Source organism: Guillardia theta (genome assembly GCF_000315625.1).
Source record: "Guillardia theta CCMP2712 unplaced genomic scaffold GUITHscaffold_7, whole genome shotgun sequence".
In the NCBI taxonomy this organism is placed as follows: Eukaryota; class Cryptophyceae; order Pyrenomonadales; family Geminigeraceae; genus Guillardia; species Guillardia theta.
This window is the reverse complement of record NW_005434667.1, coordinates 195,805-212,754: the sequence shown is the minus strand read 5'-3', so window position 1 is coordinate 212,754 and position 16,950 is coordinate 195,805. Positions and strand designations below refer to the sequence as shown.

General features: G+C 53.3%; 5 protein-coding genes across 5 annotated transcripts; 3 read left to right on the top strand and 2 right to left on the bottom strand.

The window, feature by feature from the left end:
• Positions 1-519: 519 nt before the first annotated feature.
• On the top strand, positions 520-1,640 carry GUITHDRAFT_101277 (hypothetical protein; the record flags this gene model as incomplete). The annotated part of the gene is made up of 5 exons (XM_005839748.1): positions 520-658; positions 715-823; positions 872-953; positions 1,001-1,091; positions 1,579-1,640. The coding sequence occupies 5 exons, from the start codon at positions 520-522 to the stop codon at positions 1,638-1,640; spliced, it is 483 nt and encodes a 160-aa protein (XP_005839805.1).
• A 1,997-nt stretch (positions 1,641-3,637) lies between these two features.
• GUITHDRAFT_150449 (hypothetical protein) lies at positions 3,638-4,435 on the bottom strand (the record flags this gene model as incomplete). Its single annotated transcript, XM_005839747.1, is given in 8 exon segments — positions 3,638-3,710; positions 3,743-3,745; positions 3,757-3,810; positions 3,872-3,916; positions 3,969-4,033; positions 4,084-4,121; positions 4,183-4,249; positions 4,346-4,435. Coding segments are annotated over 8 exon segments (377 nt in total), but the record flags the coding sequence as incomplete, so codon positions are not given.
• A 390-nt stretch (positions 4,436-4,825) lies between these two features.
• GUITHDRAFT_133253 (hypothetical protein) lies at positions 4,826-6,508 on the top strand (the record flags this gene model as incomplete). The annotated part of the gene is made up of 5 exons (XM_005839746.1): positions 4,826-4,888; positions 5,055-5,266; positions 5,322-5,987; positions 6,030-6,105; positions 6,332-6,508. 5 exons carry the CDS (start codon positions 4,826-4,828, stop codon positions 6,506-6,508), a joined length of 1,194 nt encoding a protein of 397 aa, XP_005839803.1.
• A 476-nt stretch (positions 6,509-6,984) lies between these two features.
• Positions 6,985-10,739, bottom strand: GUITHDRAFT_161087 (hypothetical protein; the record flags this gene model as incomplete). The annotated part of the gene is made up of 7 exons (XM_005839745.1): positions 9,512-10,739; positions 9,129-9,266; positions 8,813-8,931; positions 8,467-8,724; positions 7,925-8,309; positions 7,431-7,570; positions 6,985-7,072 (listed from the first exon to the last, which is right to left on the bottom strand). The coding sequence occupies exons 1-7, from the start codon at positions 10,724-10,726 to the stop codon at positions 6,985-6,987; spliced, it is 2,343 nt and encodes a 780-aa protein (XP_005839802.1). The 5' UTR covers positions 10,727-10,739.
• A 1,970-nt stretch (positions 10,740-12,709) lies between these two features.
• Positions 12,710-16,454, top strand: GUITHDRAFT_161086 (translation initiation factor 3, subunit A; the record flags this gene model as incomplete). The annotated part of the gene is made up of 8 exons (XM_005839744.1): positions 12,710-12,761; positions 12,818-13,311; positions 13,375-13,436; positions 13,484-13,640; positions 13,692-13,781; positions 13,837-15,522; positions 15,575-15,992; positions 16,140-16,454. 8 exons carry the CDS (start codon positions 12,710-12,712, stop codon positions 16,280-16,282), a joined length of 3,102 nt encoding a protein of 1,033 aa, XP_005839801.1. The 3' UTR covers positions 16,283-16,454.
• Between the last annotated feature and the right edge of the window lie 496 nt (positions 16,455-16,950).

The following is a 16,950-nucleotide window of genomic DNA, read 5'->3' as shown; positions in this document are numbered from 1 at the left end:
TCCTCCTCTCTCCTCTCTCCTCTCTCCTCTTCCTCCTCTCCTCGCCTCGCTCTCTCCTCGCTGCTCGCTGCTCGCTCCTCCTCCCCCCCCTCCCCCTCCTCCGTCCTCCGTCCTCCGTCCTCTCTCATCCTTCCTCCTCTCTCATCCTTCCTCCCTCCTTTCTCCTCCTCTGTCATCACATCCCACTCTCACCAGTTCGCCTCCTCCCGACTGCATGGCCCAGGCCCGCAGCTTCAGGTGTGCGGCATTTCAGCCATCTTTGATCGAGGTTTCGCTGCCCTAGATATTTGTTAACAAATTTTTCTGCCTTTCAATATTTCCTAAATATATCACAGAGGCGGGTCTGGTTTATTTCAATTTCAATTGCGCTCCCACCCCCTCGAATCCCTTTTAGTACCCCACCCCCTGTGGTATTCTACCTCATAACAAGAAATGCTCAAGGCATGGCGAATGATGGGCTGGATGAGAGGAGGAAGAACAGTGAGAGGAAGAGTTTTAGCGCGAGGAGAGTTGCCGGACATGGCTGTGAGATGGATGGAGTCGTCAGCAGACGATGGCAGGACGAAGAGCGTGCATGGCTACGATGCCGTCGACGAGTTCAATGCAGAACTCGAACAAGTTTTCGGTGCAGCGCCGGCATCTTTCAACTTACCGGGAGGTATGTTGTGATAGTCTTCGGTTGTCGACTGGGAGGAGATGAGATCAACTTGTCAGAGATCAGCCACAAGGAGAGCAAGACATCTGCGACCCCGGCACATGTCCCGTTGATGCAAGAGCCGGGGCAAGTCAACGTGACACGAAGCTACACACAACCTCGAGACATGTGAACGAGCTGCTGCAGTTTCGTGGACATGATCCTGTCTTCTTCCAGACCATGGACCGTCGACGTTTGCGCTTCGCTGCTTCGTAGGATAGATGCTCTTGAAAATTCTGGATTGGTCGAGGGCCCAACAGTGAGTTTTACTGTACGGGGGCGTGAGGGAGCTGATGCTGATAGCAGGCGAATAATCTTAGATGGAAAGCAGTGAGACAAGATGAGAAGATCCTCATCCTCAATCGAGCATATTCAGCCCAAGACGACCTGATGTTTGGTGAGACATTGAAATTCATTCTTGCTGCTCTTCTCTCTTCAATCTTAACAAAGTAAATCGTTTCAGTTCGCAGATGCAAGGAACTGCTTTAAATTACAATACATCAAAACCAATCAAGCTGTCTTCATAAAGATTTGAAGATGGCTATAGGCATAGTCATTCTGTTTTACTTTTTTCTTTTGATTTTCCAATTGGTTCTTCACCTGTGAAAATACCATCATCACTAAGTTAAAGAGATTCGGGTTGCTGTACCTTCATACCCATCCAGAATGTAAGAGGAAGGAAGGGCGCTACAACCACCCAGTATCCATCTTTTCGTGCGAACAAAAACAACAAGACGAAGACTGAAGCAAACATTTAGTCGCTGCGGAACTTAGCAATGCACAGATGGTCTTACTGATATCTGCGAGCAAGTAGAAACCAAATACAATCCTGTAATCAATATCTTCTCCCTCTTGCAAGACAAGCTCCTTGACGTTTTCATCAGTAGCAACTGCCGAGTATTCGCTGCTATCAGCCATGGTTCTTGTGCTGTTCATCGTGAAGTGAGCTCATGAACATGAAACGCATCACGGCATTAAAAATCATAATCCTTCCTATGTCAATCAATCAAGGACCTCATCTGTGATTTCTTGCTAGCCATTCTCCTGCTCCTGCTCCTGCTCCTGCTCCTGCTCCTGCTCCTGCTCCTGCTCCTGCTCCTGATTCTGCTTCCAATTTGATTCATACAAACACAAACACAAGAATCTTGCTGTGAGCTGAATCCGCCTCGTCCTCCTCCTGTTCGTCTTCCTCCCCCCCCCCCCCCTCTCTCTCCACATCATCTCCCCAGCTCTCGTGCTGGCCATTTTCCAGAACAATGGGCTACCCCCACCCCCTCAGATACCAAAACTACCCCCCTGAATAACTCAAACTACCCCCTTTTCCTAGATGCATGTGGATGAGTGGCAGGTGAAGAAATTTTTCGAGTGAGAGGAAGGGGAGAGAGAGAGAGGAAGAGGCAGAGGCAGAGGCAGAGGCAGAGGCAGAGGCAGAGGAAGAGGAGCAGAGGGACGAGCTGTGTTGAAGGAAGTCGGGCAAGTGGAGGAAGGAGAAGGAGACGAGGAGGACAGGAGGAACAAGCATCGTCGGGATAGAATTGAGCATCGGATCGACGGTTTGTAGTTGATCAGGTCGCCTCCCGACAAGCGATGTCGTCATCCAATGAGAGATGGGATACCATCTTTCAGAAATCAGAGTTGCATGTCGCTGCAGAACGAGGGGATGTCAAGAAGTTGACTGAGCTCGTCATGAATAAGGGCAGTGTATCTTCCCAGGACAAGTCTCTCAGCTCCCCTGCTCATTATGCCGCTGCACTGGGAAATTTGGAATGTTTGAAGATACTCGTAGAAAACAACGCGGATTACAGGTCCTCGATATCTCTACCATTCTCATTATCAAGTCTCATTCTTAGCAAACAGATCACCAAACATGTATGGTTACACACCGCTGAGGTTGGCTATGAGAAACAAGTTGTTTTGCGTGTGCCGATGCAGTGCCCTGTTCTAAAGTTTTGCTGGCAGGAGGGAAAGCTGCGTCGATTATCTCAGGAGCTGTTTGCGTCAGGCGGCATAAATTGATTCTGTTCCTCAGCTATCCCTCCTTGGATACATCGGGAGACTTCCATGGCAGCTTTGTGAGCTCTGGATGAACTAGAATCCACACACAGTGCAAGAGTATATCTTGTCATGATTGTTGGTTGGTCAAGATCTGCTGAGCTGTGCCAGCCATGTGCTCTCCGGTGCTCACAATCAGAACTGGGAAATTGGAGAAAGTGGGACTAGCAGATGCTTGATTTGGAGAAGATCGATCATTCCATTTCAATACTGTCAGATTTAAGTTTCCCTCTTGATGTATCTCAGGGATTGACAAGTACAAGCATAAAGTTCAAACGTTCAGTGCTTGGACCAATCAGGCATGACCGTTTCAGGCTCATTGCACGGCTTCTTGGTTCACCCGTAGGAGGATGAGGAGCAGCACAGGAGGCTGAAGCAGTTACTGCGAATCGTCAAAAGTATCTTCTATGCATTGCTCCATGAAGTCGATCTCCAAGGGAGGGTACTCAGGTCCGAGGAAGGTTGTGATGGCCTTGTAAAGGAGAGCAGCAGCTGCGTCCGAGCCACGTCAGATGGTAGGAAGGGACGACATGCTGCCACAAACCTGCTTCCCGTTGTTCCTGGCTGCGGAACTGAGGTCCTTTATACTCGTCGTCCCTTTACACATGTCAGAATGATGAAGAGTGAAACATTGATGGCACGGTACCTTAGAGGGAAAAGCTCTTTGACGGGTTTCTCAAAATCGTAAATCTATGAGAGATTGAATGAGGGTTGACATCATACACGGATTGAACACACTTGTAACTCTTGCAGCGTTGCAAGGGCCGTCATCAGCTCTATCGCTCGAAACTCATCCACTGTGTTGTTGGCCTGCATCGTTAGGTCACATTCCACGGCACGACATCCGGATCCCTAAGAGCAGACGGAGTTGGTTCCGAGGCAAACACTCACATGCCATGCCAGGCCCTGCAGATATTTGCGATACTTGGGATCCTCCCTGAGGGACTGGTTGGATCTACCAGGAAGCTGCAAAGGGTCAGCATCAGTCCGGGAGCTTGTTACCTAACTCACTCCCGAAAAAGGATCATCCCCAAACACTTCTGGTCCCCCTTCGCCTCGTACCCCTTCAAACCTCACAATCACAAACTGATTTCGTCGTGGCTGCGAAACAGCACGAGCACCCACCGAACCACGGATCTTCCTTGTTCGGGTCATAACTGTGAGGAATACCTGCGATAATACTGTTAGCAACGAGCATGATGCACTGCCAGCAAGAACTTGCCGTTCAATCTTTCGTATTCTCTTTTGATCATGTACTGACACAACTCGTTCTGATGACGAGGGTCGCTGAGGGGACCGACCTCAGACAGTGCTCAAAAACATGCAGTCAAATTTACTTCCTGGCCTTCTCAAAGTCTTCTTCCGTCCAGTTCCCCTGCAAGATGGGCCTCGTTACATGCTGGTCCTTGGCAAGAGAATCTCTCTCTAAGACCCACCTTGGGGACAAACAATGGGCTCGTTATGTTCGGGTTCGATTCATTCCAACATTCGCGATCCCAGTCACTGCGATCAGATCCGTCAGCTTTGCGATGCTGAAGAAAGAGAACGAAGAGGAGAAAAACAATTTTCAAAGAATATGCTGATGTGTATTTACTGAACCTGGTCCAATTTTCCATGCCTACATTCGGCATCCCGCCACGCAATCGCAGCCAACGATGAGACTTGCGAGCCTGAAAGGTTGCCCTCGCTGCTATTCCATTATTCTTAGAGATCCAAACATCCGCCGTTGTTGAGCAACTTTGCTTGATTTCCATAGCCACGAAGAACCAGATTACACCGAGGTAGATCCTCGTTGACATAGCGATAACAGGGTTGACGAGATGTCTCTTCTCTTTGTCTTCGTATCAAGCTCCTCTCAACTTCCTTCTCTCATTCACTCTTCCAACTCCCTTCACTCACCCTCGTCTCTCATCTCTCTCGCCTTCTTCATCTGTTCTCCCAATGCCCTGGCCAAGCCTGCATTGCGCTCGCTCGCTGAAGGTTACAATGCGTTACAGAATCGTTATCAATTTCCGTTCATCGGTTACAAAAGTGGTTACTTTTCCGTTACAGCATAGTGGTGGCAAGGCGGCCGACAGCATGGAGAAGTTCAGGAGCTTCGAGGATCCGGCGAGCGGCATCATGCCGTTCATGCCGGAGAAGGTGAGGGAAGAGGAGGGAGGACGAGGACGAGGACGAGGACGAGGACGAGGACGAGGAGGATGTGGGATAGGAAAGCACGAGAGATTCTTGTCAGGGTCAAAGATTGAATCGCATGTGGTGGTTATCAGGATGACATGACCTTCCCTACCTGAAACCTGCATCACAGGTTGTACGCCCCAAGAACATCCTACTCAAAGTCTTCAGGGGTCTCATCGGATTGTGTCTGGGCCTCGTTAAGTTCCCAGTCTGTGCGATCCTATTCCTCCTCTTCATCCTGGTCAGGAGCATCTTCGAGCTGCTCCCTATTGCATTCCTGCGGCGGCCGATGATCAGGATCGTCGATGTCGTCTGCTGTCGCCTCCTCCTCCTCCTCCTCGGGTGACTTATTTCCGATATCCTCCTCCTCCTCGATCCTCACTACTTGCCCTCCCAGGTTTTGGTGGATCCCCGCTGGGTATCCCAAGAAGAAGACAGTGACTGTCTCACGAGCAGGGGCGAAGCAGACTGGATGGCCTCCGTTGAAGAGCGCCAGCTCAGGGTCGATCCTCCTCTCCACTCTCTGCTCCTACGTAGACGTCCTCTACCTCTGCTTCCGCTTCTCCCCCGTCTTCGTGTTCCCTGTCCAGGACAAGGGCAAGTCAGTGGGGAAGGTGCTGAGGACAGGACCCCTCGGCGCCATCCGCCTCATCGTCGGCTTCCCTTCCATCGCCGACAGGAGGGGGTTGGAGAGTATCTCCCATGTGGTGGCGAACAGCAAGAGCAGCCTCAGCGGGCCTGTCGTCTTGTTCCCTGAGGGCGTCTCGAGCAATGGGCAGGGCATCCTCCCCTTCCTGGCTCCTGTTGGGCCTGTTGAGGTCGATCCTGCTGCTGCTGCTGAAACTTCTCCTCCACCACCTCCTCCTCCTCCTTGCTCCTTCGCTTTGCTGAACGTGCTGCCATCTTCTCATCTTCCTACTCCTCCCTCCTGCTGCTTCTCTGGGTCTCCTCTTAGACCTGACAGGGCTTCCCGACAGGAGGGTTCGGGTCCCGATCAGAACGGGTTGGAGCAGCAGGCGTGGATGGGAGGGAAAGTTCCGGACTGTTATGCTCTGACCATCAGGTTCTTGAAACGTCTACATATGCTCGGTCACCTAGTCTACAGGTATTCGTCGAAGCACTTTTCTCCCATCTATACCGTCCAATCTTTCTTCTCCCATGCCTTCGGTCTGTGCGCACAGGTGAAAACTTTCCGTTCCTCCTCCTCCTCCTCCTCCTCCTCCTCCTCCTCCTCCTCCTCCTCCTCTCTTTGCTCCTCTCTTCCTCTCTTCTTCCTCTTCCTCCTCTCCCTCCTTGAACTTCTGAACTTCATTCCTTCCTACCCTGCTCTTCTCTCTCCATCTCAACTTCCTCTTCTGCTCCGCCTCCATCACTCTCCTCCAGCTCTTCTCCTCACCTTCCTGGCAGCTCTACAACTCGATGGAAGTGACCTGCCTGGAGGAACGAGCGACAGAGCTCAAGGCTGTCGACCAGGGTCTCACTCCCTCCCAGCGCGATGGCAGCAGCTGGTCTGATCGACTTCGCACCGCCATGTGCGCCGCCGCCTCCTCCCCTGCCAAGTCCGTCAGGTGCGTCTGCCAGTAGCGCTGATGAAGAGGGTAAGGAGGAGGCAGGGCTGTGACGCCACGAGCGGGAGTGAGCAACATGGGCACGGCTCAGGCGTTGACGGCGATCGAGGTGAGAGTAGAGGGAGGAGGGAGCGAGGGAGCGAGGGAGGAGAAAACAAGGGGAATGGAGGAGCAAGGGCAGGAGCAGGAGCAGAGGGGGAGGGGGGCGTGTGGGTAGAATGAAGAGGACGACGGGATTTGATGGGATTGCAGGTAAAAAGATTGTTCTCCGCACAGTTCAACAAGAGATGAGGGTGTGGGGAATGCGATTCGATGTTCTTTCCTTGTTTATTGGCAAACCCCTCTTTCCTTCTTTTCTCTGCAAGAAGTTTTTTTGTTAAAGTTTGAAGAAATGTTACATGTGTTGCCTCTTTCTCTGTTGCTCTTCATCTCTTCCTCCATCTTGCTCTCACTGTATCTCTCCCTCTCCTGCTCCTGCTCCCTCCCCACCTCTTAGTCTCTTCCCTTCTTCTTCCTCTTCCCCTTGACGTCAACCTCGTCATAAAAGTGCTTTCCGACCTTGCGCTTCTTGTTCACGTGCCTGCAGAAACTCGAGTGAGGAGGGAGATAGGACGAGCCGGGACAGCAGGAGGAGGAGGAGGACAAGGAGAGAGAGAAGGAGAGGAGGAGAACAGGGAGAAGGAGGACAGGGAGGGGGAGGGGGAGTAGGAGGAGCTACTAATGCAGGAGCAGTGGCTGAAGGAGAAAGAGGAGGAGGAGGAGGAGGAGGAGGAGGAGGAGGAGGAGGAGGACGAGGAGGAGGAGGAGCAGCAGCAGGAAGAGCAGAAGAATCAGGAGCAGAAGGAAGAAGCGACAACAGGACGACGACGACGACATGGAGGGTGAAGAGGATGTAGCGGAGGAGGAGGAGGAGGAGGAGGAGGAGGAGGAGGCATCACCTTCCAGGTTTTGGTCTCTTGCCATAGGCGGGACAATCTTCGGGGTCGATGTTCTTGTCGAGCATCTGTGAGAGATGCGCGTGTCTCTTGGGCTTCGAGCTGATCTTTCCGGCCCACGACTTGTCCTTCCCCTCCGCCTTCTGTCACACTCGTCAGTTCCCCCTCGTCCTCGTCCCCCCCCTCGTCCTCGTCCTCGTCGTCCCCCTCGTCCCCCCCCTCGTCCTCGTCCTCGTCCCCCCCCCTCGTCCTCGTCCTCGTCCTCGTCCTCGTCCTCGTCCTCGTCCTCGTCCTCGTCCTCGTCCTCGTCCTCGTCCTCGTCCTCGTCCCGCCCCTCCTCCTGCCACTGCTCCTCCTCCTGCCTCCGAAATTGTTCCCACATTCATCAAACAACAACTTCCTACCCTCCCCAGCCTTCACTCTGCTCTCTTCTTTCTCGTCCTCCTGTCCCTCCTCCTCCTCCTCACCCTCCCCCTCCTTAGGCATGCGAGCTCTACCTGCGCTGCCTTCCTCCTCCTTCGCAGGAGGGTTCTGTTGATCTTCTTCTTGTCCACCCCCTGAGCCTTGAGAGGCAGCGGAGCTGCTCCCTCCTCCTCGTTCTCCGCATGCAGCTCCATCTCCGCCCATGCTGCCTCCGCTGCCGCGTCCTCATCAACTTCTGAGTCTTGCTCGCTATCCTCGCAGTCGTTCAGGGAGATCTCGGACCCAGATCCGTCCTCGTCCTCGTCCTCGTCCTCCTCCCCCTTCACCGACCCTCCTGCTCCATCCTCCTCCTCCCCGTCCTCCTCCTCCTCACGCTCAGAGAGATCGTCTGAGTCCACCGCTGAATCTGAGTCCTCCGGCAAGTCGGCATCTCCTCGGGTCATGTCGTCATGGTCGTACCTGATGAGATTTCAGCATCTCCTCATCTTCCTCCTCTTCCTCTTCCTCCTCTTCCTCCTCTTCCTCCTCCTCTACATTTTCATCCTCCTCCTCCTCCTCCTCCTCCTCCTCCTCCTCACCCTCACCCTCCCCGTCACAACAAGATCATTCAAACCACCTGTGCGAGCAAAGAATCTTGCTCAGACGCTGCTTGACTGGCATCACCCTTCCAGCCTCCTCCTCCTCCTCCTCTTCGTCCTCGTCGTCCTCCTCTGCCTCTTCCTCCTCCTCCACTTCGGCTGCCTTCTCTTCTTCCTCCTGCAAAACTTCTTCCTTCTTTCCCTTCGCCTTCTCCTTTGCCATCTTCGCCTCCTGCAGCTCTGACGGCCGACTTGCTTCCTTAAGCTGCTCCTCCTTGTCCTTGACTTCTTGAGGCCTGTCGTCCAATAAGACCAACACATCTCCTCCTCCTCCTCCTCCTCCTCCTCCTCCTCCTCCTCCTCCTCCTCCTCCTCCTCAGTAACCTCAAGTCCTTCTTCTGATAGGAGAATCCTTGCTCAGGAGCGCTGGGAGGCTCTTCGAACCATGGCAACTTCCCGCGGATCAGATCGTTGAGAACCATCTTGCTAGTCGTCTCCACGTCCTGAAGCATTGACACTTGGTCAGAAACACCTTTCTCCTCCTCCCCCTCCTCCTCCCCCCCCTCCTCCTCCTCCCTCTCCTCGTTTACCCCTCCTGCCCGCTCTCCTCCTCCTCCTCCTTCCCGCTTTCCCTCAACATCTCCTCTTGTCACTCCTCATCTTCTCTCTTCCCTTCGCCTTCCTCTCTCCTCCATCTCACAGGCTCGTTTCCTTTCAGGAGCTTCCCAAACTTGCGCGACAACTTCTCGAGGAAATCCTCCGCGTCCTTCCAATCCGCGAGACCGTAGTGACGAGCGACGTACTGCTTCTTCACCTTCGCAAGCACACCTGGGACATACTGCCCTGCTGTTCAGACGCAATCGAAGAAACTGTAGAGGGGAGGAGGTGCAGCAAAAGAGGCAAGGGAGAGGAGCAGGAGGAGGAGAAAGGAAAAGAGGCATTGCATGCAACAGAGGAAGGGAAGAAATGGGAGGAAGTGACAGAGCAGAGCAGAGCAGAGCAGAGCAGAGCAGAGCAGAGCAGAGCAGAGCAGAGCAGAGCAGAGCAGAGCAGAGCAGAGCAGAGCAGAGGAGAAAGTTCCACCTGGGAAGGCATGTCGATGTTCTCAACTCGAACAACTCCCTTCATCACAGTCGTCATGTCGTCATCCTTGGTCCCATAGACAGTCCCAGGGCAGTCGATCAGGTAGATCCCTCGGAAGAGCGTCACGTACTGCCAGACTTTGGTCTCTCCTGGCATCGGCGCAGCCTTGCAGACGCGTTTCTTCCTCAGCGTGTTGATCACCGAGCTCTTGCCCACGTTGGGGTACCCGAAGAACCCGACGCTGATCTGCTTCTTGTCGCTGTGGAGGACGCCAAACTGCCGCAGCAGCTGGATCAGCGCTCCCTTGCCGAAGGGGTTGTTGATGGAGGCGTGGAATGCAAGGGTGGGGTACTCGGCCGACAGCAGCTTGATCCACCTGGCGGTGACCCACGTCGGGACGAGGTCGCACTTGTTGAGGAGGAGGACGAGATGCTTGTGCCGCTTGTTCGCTCCCTTGAGCAGCGTCTCCACGTACTTGCACCTGGTCCCCATGGGGTCCCTGACGTCGAGAACTTGCACGATCACGTCGGAGGAGTCTATCACCTTGTGAAGCTCCGCCCAGATTCTTTTCGACTGCCCTTTCATGAAGATATTCTCCCTAGCAGCCTCGGAGTACTCGTGCAGCTCCTCTATGTTCGAGTCCTTGTTCTCGTCGTACCCCTCCTTCGCCTCGTCCGCCTTCGCCAGCATCTCGCTAAGGTCTGCGGACGCAAGTTTTGGCCTCTTCCTCTTCCTCCCCTTGCTGAACGTCTCCTCGAATGGCTCCACATCCAGCATCTTCACCGACTTGACCTTGGCGGAGTCGGTGAGGAGGGACATGGGCAGTTTCTTGCCCTTGAGCAGGACCGTGTATGGGTCGTTGATTTTGTTCTGCAGCTCCTCTCTGAAGTGCGCCAGCTCGTTCTGTCCGATCACCCTCGTGTTCCCAAACCACCTTCTGTTCGGCGCCACCTTTGCTTGTCTCATCGCTGACTCCGGGCGCACGCGGACTTCAGGAGCCTTCTCGCGGTACATCAAGAGCCTCTTCACCGTCGCCCTCGACCTCTGACCCGAATGGTTGAGATTGTCTTTCTTGTTCGTCCTCGAGACGTCATCGACACTGCGAGGCTTCTCACGCAGCTGTCGAGTCCCTCGCTTCTTCGCTATCAGCTTCTGGGCTGTCGAAGGCCCTTGTTGCATGATGGGCTTAGCCCTCTTGGCATGAGGACGACCCATGTTGAGTGTCCGGCTGCGTTGACTGTCAGGTACAAGAAGAATGTTCAGGAAGTGAGAATGAGAGAAGCTTTACTATGTTCGTCAGTAATCAAACCTACAACTTGGTTGAAAACAATTGTTCTCAAAATAGATTGATTCTCTGATTTCGTACAACTTCTCTAACAGCATCGATTTCCATTGCTGTTCTGCGTGTATCAAACAATTTCAACTTCTGTTCTACATATCTTCTACCAACTTATTCTTTTCATTGTATGTACCCACTTTTGTTCTACATCCTTTCTAACATACTATTGTAAACCTCAGCCTCTATTATACGACACTTCATAGCACACCCAAATCGATTTCAGCCTTGACATCCCCAAGTAATATCCTCCCGTCTTCCTTCTTTGCTTTTCTTCCCTTTCTTCCTCTGATTGTCTCCTGCTCCTGCTCCTGCTCCTGCTCCTGCTCCTGCTCCTGCTCCTGCTCCTGCTCCTGCTCCTGCTCCTTCTGTCGCCGCATTGTCATCGTGTCGTTTGCTAGACTTCTCATTGCGCTCTTCACGTGCAGACGGCTCAATGGCCGTTTCTTTTCCGTTGCAGATTGAACTACGAACGGTACACGGGCCGCCCCGGCCCGGCCCCGGCGGCCAGCCCGGCGGCGGTGCCGGTGACCCACCGCCGGTAACTTAGTGCCGGCCCGCCGGGCCCCGGCACCGTCACTGCCAGGACTGACTGGGGCGGCCGTTAGTAGGCGGAGCCTGACACGGAGTCGTTCATGGGACAGTGGCGTTGCAGTGACGGGGGCCTCCGATCATCGGATGATCGTTTTTCGAGCTTTCAAGGTGGGCCACGTTGGGAGGATTATTATCCCAGTGTGCGGTCCAGTGTGCGGCGACCGCCGTCATGGGACTGAGTGAATCACTGATCACTCGCATACCAACGCGGCGTTCCAGTCATCAAGATCTCCTGTAGCCCGGCCCCCGGCGCGCCCCGGCCACGGCCCGGTTTGGCACTGTGGGCGGCGGGGCCGCCGGGCCGGGGCGCCGGACAGCCGCACCCGTCGGCACTGCAACACTACTGTGAGGACAAGGGTCGCCGAAATAGAAAGATAAAACCTTTTAGTAATATATCTATTATACCGAAGAAAAGTGCTATCAAATATATTTTTATTTATTAATAAATGTATTGATTGTTGTTGTCAATGTATCAGAGTTTGCTTTTTGGTACTTATTTATAAGTCAAATGATCATACAGATCCCTTTTTTTACAATTTATTTTAATTTTATGGTAATTTTTACAAACAATATTTTACACCCCTACTACCCACACGAGCGTGGAGGAGGAAAAAAAATATAAGCGCCCTTGAAAAGTTCCTACTGACTCATACTCTTTCCTGGAGAAAGTTCCTGCTTTGGACGGAGAAACCCAAAGAAAGTTCATGAATGTGTTCTCCAAAAGTACTAGCTGCTTCGTCACCCCCTGCGGCGGCTATGGCAAATATCAGATGCAGCTGACTAGAAGCGGAGGGGGTGATGGCGGAAGAATCAATAGCAGCGATGAAGAGGAAGAGTAGGGAGGAGATAGATTCATGCGTGTGGCTGAGACGGGGAAAGCAGAGGTCTCTATCAGAGTGTTACGTGGAGTGAAGACATGGAGGGAGGTACGATGAGGATGTGAAAGACGTAGGCAGGGAGGTGAAGTGTACGAATGCTGTCAATGCAGAATCATGAGTACCTGTTGTAGTAGGATGATATGAGGGAGGTAGTTGTATGGAAGGCATGTTTCGACAGGGCTTGAAGAATACTTGGTTTCCGAGGAACGAATGAAAGGGGCAGGCCCATGTAAATATTCATGTTCATCCCTAACGAGCAGAAAGATATGAACATATAACTGCACATTTACATGAACGGCTTGATTGGCTGACAGTGTTTCTATCTGAAAACATCTCTGACGTGCCTTGTGTTTCAGTGGAAGCCATCTAGGTCAGAAAGTCTGATCCGAGATGTCTACTACCTACTTCCAAAAGCCAGAGAATGCGCTGAAGCGTGCTGAAGGTGATGCCATCCATAGTGCATAGCGTTGACAAGGGCGCTAATCGTTTTATCTACAGAGCTCATTGGTGTTGGCCAGAAATCTGCTGCCCTCGATGTCTTGGAGACTGTGATCAAGCCCAAACGTCACCGCACATGGACAGCGACTCTGGAGGATATTCTCAAGAAGTTCCTCTCGCTCTGCACAGAGGCACGAGAGACGAAGAGAGCCAAGGAAGGGCTCATTCAGTACCGTCAAATCGCTCAGAACGCCTCGCAGGGGCCAGAGTCGATCCTCAAGGTCGTTACTTCATTCATCGGTGATGGCGAACGCGCTGTGCGAGAAGCTGAAGAGAAGGCGGGCCTTGGAGCAGAAGCCGTTGCTTCTCTTCAAGATTTGGAAGCTGATGAGACGCCAGAGACAATGATGCTGTCTGTTCTCACTTGCGACCTGAGCGACACAGGAAGAGCGGACAGGGACAACTATGTTCGTTGGCTCCGTTTCTTGTGGGAAAGCTACAGAACCTGCCTTGAGGTTTTGAAGAACAATCAGAAGCTGGAAGAGCTTTATGCTGTAAGTGTGAAGATGTTATTTTTTTCCCAGCATTTGAATGGTTAGCCTGATACTGTTCACCAGGATACTGCAAAGAAGACTTTTGCTTTCTGTGTCAACTACAAGCGCAAAGTTGAATTTCGAAGGTGTTCTAGCGGAAAGGTCGATTCGTTGAGTATTTACTTGTGTCCAGGTTGAAAGAGCTCCTCAAGACTCACTTAAACATGTCACAAATCAGCCAGTTCTCTGCACAGACCGAGTCTGGCCTTCGTTTGAGGTTGGAGATCAGAGCTGCTCAGTTGAACGCAGCAACCCAGCTTGAACTCTGGCAACTTGCATTCGAGTCGGCGGTCAGTTCCATGCTCTATTTCCCACTGTGCTTGTGCTTAATGTGATCGTAGGAGGATCTGCACAACGTGTTGTCCCATCCATCCAATCGTAAGGCACAGAAGAGCAAGGTCATGATGAACTACTACGACAAACTCGCTCAGGTACTTCAAGTGCTCGAATGCTCTTCTCCCACTGTACTTACTAACTTTTCTTCAGGTCTTCTGGGTTTCTGAGAACTACTTGTTCCATGCCTGCGCAATGCAAAGGATCTTCCACCTCAGCGAAAGGCAACTCAATCGTGAGGTCTCCAAGGGTGATATGACCAAGGAACAAGCCCAAGCTCAGCTCAGGAGCCTGGCATCGAAGGTTTTGCTTGGAGCTGTGTCTGTGCCCCCCCCAGCAATCAAGCAGCAAGATGTTGATTTCGATCCTGAGAAGGACAAGCAGATTCGCATGGCAGCGTTGGTAGGTCACAACAACGTTCCCCAGCGTCGATCCATTCTCTCAGACGTTGTCGCGAAGAACATGAACACCTCGGCTTACCCTGAGTTGGTGGATCTCTTCAACGTGTTGGAGGGTGACTTTGACCCTCTCCACCTCGGCGAGCAGATGAAGCCCATGTTTGCTTTTGTAGAGAAGTCAGAGGAACTGAAGAAGTACCTCCATCCTCTCAAGAAGGTTGTCCTCTTGAAGCTGATCCAGCAGCTCTCTCAAGTGTATGTCACCATGCGTATAGCTGACTTCGCCAAGCTTGCTGACTTCATGTCTCTCCACGACTGTGAGAAATTCATTGTGGAAGCTGTGGCCAAGAATCAAGCAGTTGTTCGTCTCGACCACAAGAACGGGACTCTTAACCTCGGAGACAAGGGTCTGGAGAGCGAGAACTGTCGGTCACAGCTTGCCAACTTTGCCAAGGGACTGCAGTTCACACTGGACATCATCCAGAAGGATTTGAAGGAGCAGATGCGATCTCAGAAGGTGGAGGCCCTCAAGCAGTTGGCTGAGAGGCTTGAGGACGAAAGGAAGATGATGTCCTCCCGGCGCATGCAGATCGAAGAGCGCAAAGAGACGCTGGAGCGTGAGATGCACCTCAAAGCCATGGAGGAGGATCGGAAGAGGAAGCAAGAAGAAGAAGAACGCCGAACGTACGAGGAGAAGCGCAAGGAAGAAGACAAGCGCCGTCGCGAAGAGGCCAAGCTGCAGCAAGAGAGAGAGGAGAAAGAACTCGCCGAGAAGAAGAGGCTCAAGGAGCAGGTGGATGCTCTCAAGGCTGAAGAGAAGAAGGGCAAGGGCAAGAAAGATGCTGCCGTCATCGATGCTCTCGGAAAGAGTGTTGAAGAGCTGGACGATGACGAGTTGAAGAACATCGACAAGAACGCGCTGATTAAAGCCAAAAAAGAGCAAGAAGAGAAGCTTAAGCGCGAGGCTGAGGAGCGTATCCAGGCTCAGGTCATCAAGATGGACCATCTTGAGCGAGCTCGTCGCGAGAACGAACGAGATCTCCTTGCAAAAGTGTTTGAAGAACAGAAAGAGCATGACAAGCTGCGATGGGAGGTGGAGAGCAAACAGTTCCTCGAGAACCACAAGAAGAAGCACGAGGAGGATCTCGTGATCAAGCAGCGCATGCTCCGCATGATCCCTGACAAGTCCGTCTTTGAGGAGATGATCACCAAGCGCCGTGAAGCCCAGTACGAGAGGGACAAAGCCGAGCACTGGGAGCGCACGCGAAAGGAGCGTGAGAGGAAGAAGAGGGAGAGGGAGGAGAGGGAGAAACGTGAAGCTGAAGAGCGTGCAAGGAAGGAGGCTGAAGAAGCCGAAAAGCGCCGGAGGATGGAGGAAGAGAAAAGAATCCGTGAGGAAGAAAGAGCTCGCTTGGACGCCATGGCTGAGAAGCAGAGACAGGTAGATGGCTATCTGATGTTTTCGTTCTTGTTGACTTCGTGCCTTGAAACAGAGAGAGGCTGAGATCGAGGCGAGGAGAGAGAAGGACACTGCTCCTGCCGCTGCTCCCAGGGAGACTGGACGCGGTGTTCTCGAGCGTCCTCCCATGGATCGTGGCTCCGACCGTTGGGGAGGAGGCGATCGTGCAGGAGACCGTGGCGATCGCCCTGCTGGAGACCGCTGGGGAGGAGGCGACCGTGGTGACCGTGGTGACCGTCCTGCTGGAGATCGCTGGGGAGGAGGCGACAGGGCAGGAGGTGACAGGGCAGGAGGTGACCGACCAGGAGGCGATCGCTGGAGGAGCGACAGAGGAGGCGACCGCCCCATGGGCGATAGACCTGGAGGAGATCGACCAAGAGCAGACGATCGGTGGGGCTCTCGAGGCGGAGGAGGCGGAGGAGGCGGAGGAGGCGACAGCTGGAGGCGCTCAGGTGACTAGCATGCTCCTTCTCGTTTCTCGTCAACCTTCCTTCGATTCCTTGCTCCGACTTCAACTTCCATCCTCGTCTCTCCTCCCTTCCTGCTCCCCTGTCCTCTCGTCACCTTCGTCTACTTCCTGTCGATGACTTGCTCTCCAGACGATCGTCAGATGGATCGACCGGCCGCTGCTCCTGCTGAGCGTCCTCGGCTCAACTTGCAGCCTCGCTCGGCTCCTAAGGATGAGACCAAGAGCTCAAAGACTGACGACGATGGCTTCACGGCCGTTAGCAAGCGCCGTTAAGCTCTCTGCTCCATGCCAAGAGCGGAAGCCCTTTGCTGGGGGATAGCTGGAGCTGAGGTCTAGTTAGGCTCGGCTGTCCTGCTGTGAGGAAGAGAGAGAGCTACAAGATAGGCCTACATTACATGCAGAGCTCGCGCATACTCGTTAATGTGAGGACAGACTGCTGACCATGCCTCTTCCTCCTCCACCTCCTCCTCCGTCTTGGACTGCTGCTCCTCCGCTCCCCTGCCCTCCTCGCCGAATTCCATCCTGCCTCACAGTGAGCGAAGCCAGTGTGTTCCCATCCACTCTGCCTCACCAGAATCCCCTCGAGCTCCTCTCTGCTGTACACCAGCTGCTTCGGAGCTGCTGGCCCAGGCATGACGTCAGCGAAGAGCTCGACGAAGGATGGAGGAGAAAGCAGGAGCTGGAGCAGGAGCAGGACAATCTTGAAGAGCAACAGGAGGAGAAGAAGAGAGTTAAGACTCACGCTTGAGTGGCACGGCAGGCGACCCTTTCCACACCCTGTTGATTCCCTCACACCACCTGGTAAAAGCAGCGCTTACAGGAAGGAGGAGGAGGAGGAGGAGGAGGAGGAGGAGGAGGAGGAGGAGGAGGAGGAGGAGGAGGAGGAGGAGGAGGAGGAGGAGAGGTCAGTGGGTGGGTTGCCACACGGTTCCTCTCGTTCT